This window comes from Phyllostomus hastatus, unplaced genomic scaffold (genome assembly GCF_019186645.2).
Source record: "Phyllostomus hastatus isolate PE091 unplaced genomic scaffold, TTU_PhHast_1.1 phas_contig_150, whole genome shotgun sequence".
Lineage (NCBI taxonomy): Eukaryota > Metazoa > Chordata > Mammalia > Chiroptera > Phyllostomidae > Phyllostomus > Phyllostomus hastatus.
The window spans coordinates 32,179,419-32,194,526 of NW_025333611.1; the positions used below are offsets into that span (position 1 = coordinate 32,179,419).

General features: G+C 46.6%; 1 protein-coding gene across 4 annotated transcripts in view; it reads right to left on the reverse strand.

Moving 5' to 3' along the window:
- Positions 1-15,108, reverse strand: part of PCBD2 (pterin-4 alpha-carbinolamine dehydratase 2) — a 56,910-nt gene that overhangs the window by 39,757 nt on the left and 2,045 nt on the right. For 2 of the 4 annotated variants that reach the window (XM_045820478.1, XM_045820495.1), the window contains exons 2-3: positions 9,298-9,429; positions 8,656-8,727 (exon numbers count right to left, since the gene is read on the reverse strand). In XM_045820478.1, the coding sequence (XP_045676434.1) occupies positions 8,656-8,727; positions 9,298-9,429 (204 nt within the window). Of the gene's footprint in view, positions 1-8,193; positions 8,445-8,655; positions 8,728-9,297; positions 9,431-15,108 lie in introns of those variants that run through there. The other 2 variants (XM_045820500.1, XM_045820488.1) reach the window with 2 other exon arrangements.

A 15,108-nucleotide genomic window follows, 5' to 3' on the forward strand; every position in this document is an offset into this window, starting at 1 on the left:
TGTTTTGTTTAAAAGGATGTAGAAAAGAGAGCAGGACACAGAGAGCTCTGAGACAGGGGAGAACACCCTCGCCCACCTGTCCACCCAGGGGCTGGGGGCGCTGGGTCATTCCTGAGGACAGAGGGCAACTGGTCAGGACCCTGCCACAGAAAATGCTGCACTGCATCTGCTGCCAGGAGGAGTTGAAGCCGATGAGGCCACTCCATCAGGACCCAATACCCGATTTTTTTTTACTGATTTTTAGAGACAGAGAGGAAGGCAGAGAGAAAGAGAAACATCAATTTGTTGTTCCACTTATTTATGTATTCATTCGTTGACTCTTGTTTGCGCCTTGACCTGGGATGGAACGCACACCCTTGGCATATCAGGACGACACTCTAACCGACTACCTAGCCAGGGCAACATCCGGTATTTTAAAACAGCCAGTGCAAGTTTCTATGTCACGGCTGTAACACACCGAAACCCTACTGACAGCACTTGCTGTGCAAACCTGAACACTCTTGACAGTGGCCACGCTGCAGCAAGGGGCTGGCATACCAAGGAAAACCAGACACAGAACAGAAAAGCACAAGACCAAAACACTTTTAAGTTATTATTTAAGGTCTCCTTTAAATTATTGTCTGTAATTACTGAGCCACACAGTCCATTGTTATTAATTCATGTCCAACCTATTTAAGCAGCACCAGCAACATGGGCTGCAAACAAGTGCCCCAGCAATTTCCTCACTTCTGAGTGTTATTTTCTTGTCAGTTAAATTTAAAGCAACCCATTTGTGACCACATTATACCAAGTTAATCTCATCTAAAGTGCTTCACAAACCCTAACAGCTACACTAAGGTTTTACACTAATGAAGGCAATTTACATAAATGAAATTTATGTCAATGCATTTCATGACAAATTTTTTATTTTATAATGATTATAGTACTTATATGATAACATCTGTTGATATTCACAGTCTAAACCTGGCAAAGATTTAAACCCACATTTTCCATGCATCATGTGCATTATCTGTGAAAAGTAATAAAAAAAGCAATGAATGCATTAATCATACCAATATCATCTGCAAAGCATAAATCTGAAATACCTTTCACGTCAGTTCAAACTGCCTTCTATTTTTTACACACCCGATTTTACACCATCTGCAAAAGGGCAAGACAAAGACTGTTGAGGAAATTATATTTCTTGGTTGTTTGACTTTTACAAAATACTCAGGCTAGGTTCTGTAAACAAAAGATTTACTATATGACTAAGAAAAAACGATGCAGTTAAAAGCCCATTTTTATTAAAGGCTGGTGTAATGGCCACAGCGTTTCCCCACTGCCGTGTAGTGTCCTATTTGCATTTTTGACACCTGTTTTACATTTCCCCTCATCTACCTAATGCATGTGTTTTCACAAACACACATCGGGTCTAAATGCATGTGTTTTCACAAACACACATCGGGTCTAAACCCACTCTGTAACCTGAACAGCAGAAGCGAGGCTCCCAATGACAGCATTTCTGACTCTAATTTCTCCACCCCAGTGAACGCCAACACTGATGCCCCAACCCCACCCGACAAGGTCAGTGTGGGCCTGCCCCGACCTCTCACCCTGTTTTACTTCACTTGGGTACAACTTCTTTCCAGGCAATGCCAAGGAGAGTGAGCCCCCACCAGTGCTGGGCAACCCAACAGGCAGGTCTGGCATAGAGTTAGGGCCCCAGCCAGACAGGGACACTAGAGTAACTCCAAAGTGAGCGCCAGCATGGACAAACCACCCGGGCCTTTCTCATCTCTTCTCACACCTCCGGTAAAGTCTGCTGAAATGCTGGGTGTCTCGAGTCTCCGTACATGACAACCAAGGGCACTTTCTCAGGTTTCCAGGTTGCTGTGGTTACGGTGGACATGTGCTAAGCGCAGGTTACCATGTCTGATAACAATCCAACTTTTCACTTTTCCTGGCTCCCAACACACAGACATCAGCCTATACTTTCAAAGCAAAACACAGACACCTTCTGATCTGTGCACTGCGTAAGCCTGGGGACCATCCTCTCAGGAAGAGCATCCCTTCCCTCACCAGGCAGAGTGAGTTTTCGCTTTCAAGAGTGCTCAGATGTGACACTTATATTATTGCATTTCTGATTCATAATTCAGATGTGCTTGGTGGCTTTGGAGCACAGCAATACACAATAAAACCTGAATGGATCTGTTCCCAGTAAGAGCTGTTGAGACCTCCACCAAGTCCTGCAGGAGACTGACGTTTCCCTCAGCAGTTGTCTCTCTCCTAATGTCATCAAGCCTCTGACTTCACTCAGGGTTTCAAAGTGCTAACTGTAGCCTATTACCAACTTCCTCACTAAAACACTTTTATAAAGAAAGTCAGCAATAGCAACTTTCAACTGATCTACAGCAGCAGCTCTGGGCACAGGAAGAAAAACATTTTACAAACCCCTAGCTCACATACAGTGCTACTGCTGCTAGATGCACAGACCATCCCCACCACCATCACTGCCACCGCCACCACAGCCTTGGCCCTCAGAAGGCCCCTTCCCACTCCGGCCGCAAAACTCTTTTAATGCAGCAGTTACAATAACCAAAATGTGACGAAGAAGATATGTGCTAAATAAAGCTTGGGCCTTGCTCCACAACAGACACTACATTTTGACAAGCTATCAAACTAACCCACACAAAGTAGGTCAAAATTGGCCGAATATCAGCCATTTCATGATTTGATCTAACAATACGGAGTGCCCTGCAGGCCCACCCGCCTGAGAAAGGACAGACAAGGGGTGGCAGCCTCCAGGAAGGCAGGGCACCACAGTTCTTTCTCGCAAAGCTCAGTCCCTTTCTTCTGAATCACAAGTGTTCTCCGTCACCACCTGGAAACTCACATCCTCCACCCAGAGCTCTTCATTCACCCAAAAAGTACCAACCAGGCCAGGTGCCCTGCCACAGCTGCTCGCCTATCCCTGGTACTAAGCTAATATTTCCATGCAGAACAATGGCAGGCCCAGCACCCAGGAGTGAGAGAATGGGGCCAGCCTTCCAAGGAAGGTGGCGTTGCGACTGACCAGTCTGGACTCCTGCCCTAGAGGGCTCCACCTGCTGGCACCTGGAGTAGCTGTCTCCTGGGTTCCAAAGCCTCCCCTTGTGCACCCACTGGACAGCTTAAAGTTTCCTCTGATTTGGTAAGCTTCCCGCTTGTTCCCACACATGACAACATGCAACATTTATCTTTCTGGGACACTCACATTTCTGACATTTTCTTAACAAAGGCACCCTGCAGTCGCCAAACACCTAAGAGTAAAGTTTATATGTCACTCAGAAACCGCTCCCTCCTTATGTACACACACACACACACACACACACACACACACACAGCAAAACTCCTTTACAAATACGAACCCCACCCGAGTCCAAGTGCTCCCAGTACAGAACTTCCTGCCTCGCGTCCTGGCACTGCTGCACTCTGACTGCCCGCAGAGCCTCCCCGTCACCACCGCGCTGCCCACCAAGGGGGGGCAGGGGCCAAACCGAAGCCTACAGCCACTTCAGCCACCCACACAACTGGAATTCCTGGGGAGCTTTCGAGTTTATATTCTCCACGTATATGCACCCACCTGAGCTATCAAATGCATGTGGACTATTTGGAACTAATTATAGCCTGGAATAAAACCTCAAAGAGAAAGAAAGTTCATATGTATTTTGCTGGTAAAATCTAAAATAACTCAAAGCTTTGAACAATAGGTTTTTCATCCAGGGTCACTGAAAATGCTTCTAAAATGTATGGTTCATTTTCTACAGTAATAAAAGAAATGAATTCTAAAGCAAATTTGTGATACCATTTTACACACACGACATAAGCAAACTATTTAAATATCCTAACGCCCAACCAAGTGTACTCTTACTCCTGCAGATTTATTGTAGGTAAGACGAAAATACTACTAAAGAACTGAAAAATGTCCATAATCTAGTGAACAAATGAAACACAACATGTTTTCTGTCTATATGTTCTGCAAAGATTTAAAAATATATCTGCTACCACCACCCAGTGTGGGCTGAACTCTCTCAAGGGTGGGGACCAGTCCTGATGGTGGCTCCCTCCAGTTTACAGAGCTGAGGCCAGAACGTGCAGAACGTGGCCAGGAGCACCCGTGCAGAACGTGGCCAGGAGCACCCGGAGCACAGCGGGCCTCCCCTGCTGCCTGCCCCAAGGGGGCGGAGCCTCAGCGAGGGAGGTGTGGTCTCCCCTGGGGTGTACGTGCACAGGAAAACGCCTGCCCCAACACAAAACTACAGGCCCCCAGAGCTAAAACAGATGTCCTCACATATCCATTTTGCACTCATGCGGGACTAACTCTAGCTAAATTTCTAGATTAGGACAATGGGTATGTGCATTTTAAAAGCTGACAGACTTTGCCCAGCTGCCCTCCAAAAAGATTACAGGAAGTGACATTCCCACCTCCCCACAACCCGCCTCCACGTCACAGCTGCCCCGCCCTCCTCACCAGTTTGGACTCTTTGGCCCAGCCTTTCCATCTCTCTTGCCCTGCGTTCCTCCACTGCACTCATCTGGCGGAAGTTCAGCCCCTTGTTAAGCCCAGCTCAGTACCTACTCCAAGCCTCAGTACCTGTCCAGCTGAACACGGCTGGACAAAACACTCAAAACCTTCACTTTAAATGTCTGACCATAAATCTCCAGTGACACAGAACCACCAGCAAATGGCCCCATTTCCTCAGTTAGTTCCTGTCACCATCTCCACGTCCAAGACGACTTTCCCGCTCCTCTTCCTGCCTTCCCAGCTCACCAACACTCCTCCCTCTCGCCCCTGCTCCCCTGCCTGTATCATCTGATGACCTCACTGGAAAAACAGGGGCAGTCAGGAGCAGATTCTCTTCTTCCTGGGACAAACACAGCGGCCCACTCTACCCACGCGCATCCGCTCTGCCTCCTCTCCTACTCCAGGGGATACATGGGACCCCAGCCTCCACCAGCCCACTCCCCCGCTGGTCCAGGACTGTGCTCTCACCACCGTCCCCTCGACAGCCCTCAGACTGACACCTCCAGCCTGCACGCCAACCTCATGTTCTCCACCTGCTGACCCGAGAGTCGCCTGCGTGACTGACACGTGTCTCAAACCTAACACGTACAAAACGGGGTTCTCAACTCCCTGCCCTGCCCTCCACGCCATCTTCCCCAGCTCAGTGAGTAATACCAACTGGACCACCCTTCACCCCACAGCTTGATCTAAAACCCTAGGATCACTTTTGACCCTCCCCACATTTCTTCTAACAGGAAGTCACAATTGTTCTAGCTCCAAAATACGTGGGGAATCCTACATTTCTCTCCTCTCCACCACTCCCTCCAGTCTCCCATCACCTCTTGCCTAGCCTGCTGCAATGGCAAGCTACGCAGTCTGGCCCTCCAACTGTCTATTCTCAGCAGAGCAGCCAGAGTGATCTTTTTAGAACATACACAAATCACAGCACTTCTCTGCTGAGAATCCTCCAATCACTTTCTTGCACAGAATACAATCCGAACTCCTCACCACATTCACAAGGCTTCAATGTGCTCGCCCCCTCCCTCCACAGCCTCATCTCCTACAGCCCCGTCTCCTTCCTGTCCACTCGAGGACACTGGCCTCCCGGCCCTCCCACGGTCACGCCAAGATCATGGCTGCTTCAGAAATCTTGTACTTCCGGACTTTCCAGAATGCTCTTCTTTGGGTCTTCACATGCTGAGCTCCATCACGTTATTCAGGCCTCAGATGTCCCCTCCCCGAAGGGGCCTTGCCAGACCACTCTGTCCTCTCCACTGCAAAGCCAACTAGAGCCTCCTTCACGGCACTCATCACTGCCCGAAATCACGCTGTTTACTCACTTGTTCTCTGTCCCCCTGCCTCTAGGATGGGAGCTACAGACATGAGCTTATAGGGCCTGGCACAGGGAAAATGCTTAATAAACACCTGTTGAGTTAATGAATATTACTTTTACAACAAAAACTAATTTTTAAAAATTTAACTGCATGTACCATTGCCATATTGTAAACAACTGGGCCTATGAAGAAAGGCTAGAATACTAAAAAAGGTAAAAGTAGTTACAATGGGAAAACTTTTTTATTTACCAACCTATTTTAATGTTTTATGCTAGTTTTATAATTTTAAAAAACAGAGTTTCTATTCTAAGTGCAAGATAAGGGAAGGTCTGCCAGTGTAGAGGGTCACTAAACACCGATTCTGAGAAAGACAGCCCTGACCCTGGGAGCTGGCCTGGGCCGTCACCTGGGCCTTGGTGCTGAATGTAAAAAGTGACGTGAGACAACACCACTCCGGAGCACGCGCCTACCTCCCCAAGGCCACCGGGACCCAGCAGACCCCCTCAGAGAAAGCTGCAGGAGCCCTGAGTGGGGCGTTGGGCCACGTGTCACCACCAACTTCTACATCTGCCTGGTCAAGTCCTGCACTGCGCTGGAGGTGACCAGACCGCCTCTGGCAAATTAAGACAAATATAAGACCGCCCTGTAGTGACATCTGAGTACAGACGCACCATGAACACCCACCCACCCACCCCCAGCTCACGAGTGACTACAGTTTTTTACTCATTTCCGCTTTAGTCTCTTCTCCCTATCAGTAAAATTTATTAAAATACTGAATTATAAGTATACCTGAACCTAGCCCTGGCTGGCGTAGCTCAGTGGATTGAGCGCGGGCTGCAGACCAAAGTGTCGCAGGTTCGATTCCCAGTCAGGGTACATGCCTGGGTTGCAGGCCACGGCCCCCAGCAGCCGCACATTGATGTTTCTCTCTCTGTCTCTCTCTCTCCCCCTCCCTTCCCTCTCTAAAAATAAACAAATAAAATCTTTAAAAAAAAAAGTATACCTGAACCTAATATAACTAAGATGATATTGCATACCAACTATACTTAAATTTAAAAATTCTTTATAAAAGCACTTCTCCAATTTAAGGGAAAAATACTGAACTACAGAGTTACCCACTTTCTGGCAGCACCCATTTGTGGACACAAAGGGGCCACATGCTAAGCCTGACAAGCTCAGGGGCGGCCTGCGTGGCAGCCTCACTAACTCAGAGACCTAAAGGAAGCACAAAGGCTGGTCTGAAATTAAAACTTACTAAGAGCAGTTTACGTCCTAGGCTAGAATCCTCCCTGACAAAAGTCAATCTTTACCTTAATGAAGCCTGTCTATTGTCTCTCTACGATAACGTACCTTTGGAATGTCAAAGTAACTTCTTTGTTCTGGACCCCTCAAAGCACAGATACCACACATCCCCTCGTTGTTACTGGTTAACTGTCGACTGTTGACTGTCCTTTACCCACCAATGTAAAAAAAGTCTATTATCTTTTCTTTTATCCAATCCCAGAAGTTTCCCTGCTTTGCTTCCTCCCACTTCCCTAATCTGTTCCCCAGGGATTTCAGGTGACCCACCTACATCCTCCCTTCACAAAGCTGGGGCAGAACTGCCATTCTCTGGAGCATTTTCTCTATCACCTGAGTTCTTGCTTCCCAGCAGTTGTGGTCAGTTTGGCTCAAATAAACTCACAAAAATTCTCTTCAGGTTTGAATGTTTCTTACGTTGACAGCAAAGCCCCCAAACCCTCCCGACTCACTAACACGAGCCCAAGCTCTGTACTAAGTCTGCGGCAGCGTCCTGAGACGCCCTGCCGCTTCCCACTGTGTGGGTTCTCCCCTGCCCGGCCAAGCAACAAGCTAACTTGTCCAACCGAAGGTATGTTCCTGGTAGTCTCTGCCTGGCGGGAAGTGACAGTTGTCAGGGCATCGACTGCCATGACAGGCCGCTATGCACGCAGAAGTCATAGGAGCCCGACTGGAGAAACGACTCCAGGACACAACTCAGGGCTGGTTTTCTGAACACACTCCCTGACATCAGCTGCTTTTCTTGTCATCTGCCTCTTTCTCCTAAAAGCTGGATGAAGTGAGAAGAAAAAGTCTAGTTAATTCGATGCTGCCCTGGACATCTTCCCTTCCCTCCCATTTCCAAGTCGCCCTGGCACAAGGTTAGAGCGTGGCTGGACGACTGACTCATGGGCAGAGCCCGAGGCAACGCTACCCAAGTACTTTAAGCCACATGTTCAAGCCCAATAAATTAGCCAGGCTTAAAGAAGTCAGGCTGTACGCATGTAAGAATTTTAATAAGCTTGGAAAACGCTACCTAGAGCTTATGCGCGAACTTACTGTACCAATGGGATTCCCTGCCACCGGCCACGGAGTGCTAAGCCCCTGACAAGAGCTTCTGAGCACACGGGGCAACAGTGACAGGCAGTCGGCTTGGTCCAGGTTTCCTCTGGAGTTGGACACTCGCAGCCGGAGGCTGGCAGCCAGATGGATGGAGAGCAGAACAGGGCGTGCAGCTCGGTGGAGCCAACGGCATTTACTAGGAAAACATGTCGGAGCTTTCTTGGGTGGAAATCTGGTCCTCACACACCCTTCCAGAAACAAGCAAACACTGTAATCAGTGTCTGCATTTATCAAGTGCCTGTTTGTATGCAGAACTGTGTTAGGTACAATAGAGAGTTATTTAAGCAAGCATGGTCTCTGCCTTCTAGATGCTGACACCTAATATAAATAAAAACAATAAATCTGTCCAGAGGATTACCAAACTAACTGAACAAACACGAAAGAGTCGAAAGCACTCACCTTATACAAACGCAATGGAGTAAGAACTGCAGGGCAAGTCATGGGAGATGACTCTCTAAACAGGGCGGCACCCTAATGGAACAGTTACCTTGTTAAGGCTGAGTCTCCACCTGGAGATGGGCTTTTAAGAAAAGCTTCAAGGGCTGGCTATGGGCTTGGGGGAAATGAGCCAATCAGAGATGAGGGTGCACCTTGGGAGATGATTTAGACAGAAATACAACTAGAAGGAGAAAGAAAATTTGACAACTGTCCAAGAAGATTAGGAGAAATCAGTCAAGTCAAGCTGGTGTGTGTTTCTTAACTCTTGTTACTCATGCTCCCTTCTGATAAACATAAACTCACACTGTCTTATCACGTTATTTAAAATTTAAAAGGAAACTAAATCTCCTAACCAGCACCAAATCAAAGCAAGAGTGGTTTCAGAATTTGATTTTCCAAATGATTAAACACCTTCCTCCCCTAGAGCTAAGTGAGAATCGCTCCCTCGGCTGGGTGGTATCGAATGCCAACGAGGGCTGAATTCTTGCAGAAGAGGGTGTAGGTCCTGGATCCACAGGGGATCGGACAGCCAGCAGTGTTAGGAAGTTACAGCCTGAGCAGACAAAAACGACCATGGTACTAGCAAGAGTATACAAGGATTACCTGATTAAAGTTTTTGAAGGAGAACTCTTTGTAGATGGCATCTCTCTCTTGTAATTTCGACCATCCTGCTGCTTGAAGGTCAAGGATAGCTTGGCTCCTCTCCTCTGCTGTCAACAAGTGAGCATCTGCTGACTGTGAAAAGAACACACTCAATATCTGAAATGTAGAGCTTTAGTTCAACTCAAATCAACTCGTAACTCTTTTCCTTATTAAAGATGTGCAAAAGTCTTAAGAGCAACAATTTCTAAACGTCGTTGGTTCCTTCATTCTCAAAATACAAAGTTTTCAAAATATAGACAAAAACAAGGCCAGCTCTACACCACATAAGCTGCCTGCGCGGGACGGTGTCTCACTGACCCTCACCGCTGTCTCACACTTCACACTTCCGCTTCTCCGGTGTATTACAGCTACAGCTGAGGTTTGCCATCACCACTGGCCACCTCACCAATGACCATTAACGATGGCCAGCACTCCAGTTCTTAGGAAACTGAGGTGGACACTCCTACCCAAGGAAGCCCTGAAAGTCCACTGGCAGGACCAGGATTAGAACCCAGGTATTTAGGCTCTAAATACCTGGTCTAGTGCTCTTTGGATGGTCCCACAAAACCTCAGTAGCCTTCACTGCTTACTGACGTGGGACTTAACGATCTGGGTTCACTATCCCTTTCAGATATAATGAAAACTAATCCCAGAGAGTAAAAAATCAAATGCATATTTACACAGGATTTTGATAATAACTTCTGGGGGGTCCACACACCCTCTGGACTGACTGCGGGTAAAAAACCTTTTACTTCAGCAACGTGAGTTTCCTCAGGGCCCCAGGAAGACCTCCCTCCACAGTCTGGCCAGAGCGCTGCCCAGTCCCAAGCACTGGTGTGCACTGTCCACTTCACTCCTGCTCCCACTGCCCATGTAATTTGCAAATCCAGAGTCCTGCTGGTTAAGAGGCCCACACTTCCCATACTACTTGTTTTTTAACTGAAAGAACTTTAAGCATCATGGCCAGAGAGAGAAGAGAAGGGCACTCCAGTAAAAGTCAGAAGAATTTTGTTCTCATTCTGGTGGAAGTGCCATCCAGAACCTCCTGCCTTACCTATCTGCAGGGCTACTGTAGACTCAGGTGACAGGGGGACCCTAAAACCTTTACCACTGTCATTAAAGTAAGAGGACAGGCAGAAGACTTTCTCTAAGACAACGTATTCTAGAGGCTCTGGTCCAGAGGGCGGAGTAGGTGAGCACCGTGCTCTCCTCCTCCCATAATCACATCAAAATTACAAGTAAATTACAGAACCACCAACCTAGAGAACCACCTGCGATCTAGTGAAACAGAAGTCCTGTAACTAAGGATGTAAAGAAGCCACGATGAGACTGGTAAGAGAGGCGAGGACGCAAACCGGGCTGACCCCACACCCACGTGTGGCGGTTGAGAATCGGGAGGACATCTCGGCTACAGAGGCCCCCCACTGAGGAGCAAGGGGTCCCAGCCTCACAGTGGTGTCCCCAGCCCACGTGCCAGTGTCAGAAAGAGGAGCCCCCACACCTAGCTGTGAAAATCAGCAGGGATTCCATCCATCTGGTGACACTCAAGGCTGCTGGACACCCAGGCATCCTCTAAAGGGCTGACACACAGACTCACTCGCTCACAGGCCCTCTCACCCCGGGCTCCTGTGGAGGGACAGTGACTTGGGAGGTGTCAGAGACACACAGGAAGAAACTGAGTTGTGTGGAGTCAGGGTAAGGGCTGGAGGGATGGCCACCATTGCCCGTCCTGAGCTCCCCTCCTGCACAGTTGAAGGGCACCACCGTTCCTATGCTGAGAGCCCCCACACACTCACAGCCAAAAGTGAATCTGTACTGGCCTGGGGAACTGTGCTCCCTCCACCCTGATGACTGCCTGAGGCCCCACCACACCCAAATCAAGGACCAACAGAGGCTATTTCACAGTGGTGGCCAGACCGTGCTGCAATCTTTCTTAAAAATTCTCCAAGGGCCCTGCCTGGTGTGGCTTTGTGGGTTGGCCACTGGCTTGCAAACCAAAGGTTGCTGGTTCGGTTCCCAGTCAGGGCACATGCCTGGGTGGCAGGCCAGGTCCTCAGGTGGAGAGGCAACCAAGCAATGTCTCTCTCACATAATGATGTTTCTCCCCCTCTCCTTCTCCCTCTCTTCCCTTCTCTCTAAAAATAAGTAAATAAAATCTTTAAAGAAAAAATCCTCATAGGTCTGCAGGCCCTGGGGGTGGCTGCTGGCCTCAGTGTGCCCCCTGTTGAATGGACCCAGGTTTGGCACTGGTGCCATTCAGAATTCTCATTAACCTGGTAAACACCACTCTTCCTTCCCTAGTGACTCCCTGAGACCCCACCTCACACAACTTGCACACCGCCAAGGCTCTTTCAGTGGCTGACCAGCTGGCAGGCAGTGGCAAGCCTCACAGTGCCCTGTGCCTTTTGCTGAGCTGCCCCAGGTCTGGTACTGGTGGAAGCCGGCCTCAGTCTGCAGTGTCTGGCACAGACAGCTAACGACCACAGAGAGCTGTGTAGCCCCTGCAAGGTAGCCCCAGGCCAGTCACAGGCAACTGCTGACCTGGGTTTGCACTGGAGCCCTTCCCAGGAGACCTCGGCAACAACACACCTGGTGGCCAGCTTCAGACCACAACAGACCACCACCCAATTAGCTCCGTGAGTGGCATGCCCCAAGGAAGATCTCAGCAAACAAAAGAGCCCCCTGGAGTGAATCCCGCTCCATGGGGTCAGCTCCCTGCACAGCAGCTCATTCGCTGTGGTTGTGACCAGTCCTCACAGCCGTGCCAACAGCGATAGAGACTCAACTACACTCTTTTCCTTCTGGTACACGGTACTTTGGGAGCCACGGGTTTCAGTGGAGACATGGCCAAATCCAGGAACCACAGCACGCACAATGAATCTCAAAAATGGTCCCGAAAGGGCATCGAGAAACTCCAATCACGAAAACACACATCTCTTCACGGGGTAGACCTCAAGTTCCTGAGAAACACATGCTTTGCCAAGAAGCACAAGAAGGGCCAGAAGAAGATGCAGGCCAACAAGACCAAGGTCATGAGCACACATGCTGCAGCTCTCACGGCCCTTGTAAAGCCCAAGGAGGTCAGGCCCAAGATCCCAGAGGGCAGCTGCCACAGCTCAGTCACTTGCCTACATTAGTCACCCCAAGCTTGGGAAACGTGCTCATGCCCACATTGCCAAGACAAGGATAGACTTTAAAACAAAAGCTGTAATGAGAGACAGAGAAAGGCATTTCATAATGATACAAGATCAAACAAGAGGATTTAACCCCTGTAAACATTCATGCACCCAAAATAGGACAACCTAAATATATAAAGCAAATATTAATGAACATAAACAGAGAGACAGACAGTGATACAGTCATAGTTGGGGACTTTAACACCCACTGACATCAATGGACAGATCTTCTAAACAGAAAATCAACAAGGAAATAGCAGCCTTAAATGACACGTTGGACCAAATGGATTTAATTAATATTCTTAGAGCATTTCACCTCAAAGCATCAAATATATATTCAAGTGCACATGGAACATTTTCCAGGATAGACCACATACAGGTCACAAAACAAGTTTTAATGGTATGAAGCTGGAAAAAGTTTTGTGAAAAAATGCACACACAGAGGCTAAATAACATGTTACCAAACAATGAATGTTCTCATCAAACAACAAGAACAAAGCAGAAATTAAAAGATACACTGAGGCAAATAAAAATGAAAACATAACCACCCCAAATCTGTGGGACACAGTGAAAGCAGTTCAAAGAGGGAAATTCGTAGCACTACAGGCCTACCTCAGGGAACCAGAACAATCTCAAATAATCAACCTAATCTTACACTTAAAGTAACTAGAAAAAGAACAACAAACAAAGCCCAGAGTGAAAGAAGGAAGGCAATAATAACGATGGGAATGGATTTAAATGAAATAGAGTCTAAAAATATAAATATAAAAGATCAATGAAACCAAGAGCTTGTTCTTTGAAAAGATAGACAAAATTGATAAACCTTTAACCAGACTCATCAAGAAAAAGAGAGGACTCAAATAAATAAAATCAGAAATGAAAGAGAAGTGAAAACCGACACCAAAGAAATGCAAAGGGTTATAAGAAAATACTATGAACAATCATATGCCAACAAATTGGACAACCTGGACGAAACAGACAAATTCTTAGAAACATACAATCTTCCAAGACTGAATCAAGGAGAAACAGAAATTCTGAACAGACTGATTACTACCAATCAAATCAGTAATCAAAACATTCCCAATAAACAAAAGTCCTGGACTAGTTGGTTTCACAGGTGAATTTTACCAAACATTCAAAGGAGAATTAACAGCTCTCCTTCTCAAACTATTCCAAAAAATTCAAAAGGGGGGAAGGCTCCCAAGCTCATTTTACATGGACACCATTACCAATTCCAAAACCAAAGAGATTTTAAAAAAGAAAATTATAGGCCAATATTCCTGATTAACACAGATGCAAAAAACCCTCAACGATGCACATCAAAACCACAATGAGCTATCACCTCACCCCTGCAAGAATGGCTCTCATCCACAAATCAACAATAAGTGAGGACAGGGATGTGGAGAAGAGGTGTCCTTGCGCGCTGCTGGTGGTATTGCAAATTGGTGCAGCCACGATGGAAAACAATTAAAAGTAGAACTAACTGATGACCCTCAATTCAACTTCTGGGTATTTATCCAAAATAATCCAAACACATTTGAAAAGGTACACGCACCCCTATTTCACTGCAGCATTATTTTGCAGTAGCCAAGATATGAGAGCAACCTAAGCGCCCATCAACATACAGTCGGATTAAGAAGCTGCGGCACACACTGTATTTGCCGTGTATAACATGCACTTGTTTGCTCAAAACTTTTGAGGGAAAAATAGGGATGCGCATTATACGTGGCTAGTACTAAGTCAGTATCTATATAAATGGTTTTAATTCTTTATTTATGCTTATGCATTAAAAGTGTAACTCTAGAAAGCAATGATGATGTCCATATGCAAAATAATACCCTGGAATATGATCATGGATTTTGTTTCTAAGTATAAATAAATAAAAAATTGAATTAAAGAATTAAAACAAAAGGGTTTTTTTTCTTGAAAGTTTGGGCCAAAAACATGGGTGCACATTATACATGGCAAAATACGGTGTATGCAATGGAATATTATTCAGCCATAAACAATGAAATCTTACCATTTATGGCAGCACGGAAGAACCTATAGGGGTACTACACTAAGTGAATCAAGTCAGGCTGAGAAACACAAATACCATATGATTTCACTTACATTGGAATCTAAAGAACACAATGAGCAAACAAAACAGAATCAGCCTCATAGATAACAGAGAGCAAACCGAAGGCTGCCAGATGGGAGGGGACCTGGGGGGCTGGGGGAGAGGGCAAAGGGATTGAGTACACACTGGTAGTCCCAGAATAGTCCCAGGGATGTAGAGTACAGCACAGGGAATATGTAGTCAGTAATGTTGTAATAACTGTGTGTGCTGTCAAGTGAGTAGGTCACTGTGTAAATTATATTAATGTCTAACCACTATGCTGTACACCTGAAACTGTTATAATACTGAACGTTGTTGACTGTAATTGAAATATTTAAAAAAATTATAAAAGGATAAAAAGACAACTTAGTCTATGAAGAGGAAAAAGGATGCGAATGAGCCATTTTTCTAGTTTCTTTTCTTTACTAGTTCAGCTACCCTTACCTATAATTAACAAAAAAGAAAAATGAAAATACCTCTTAATTAGATAAAAACATT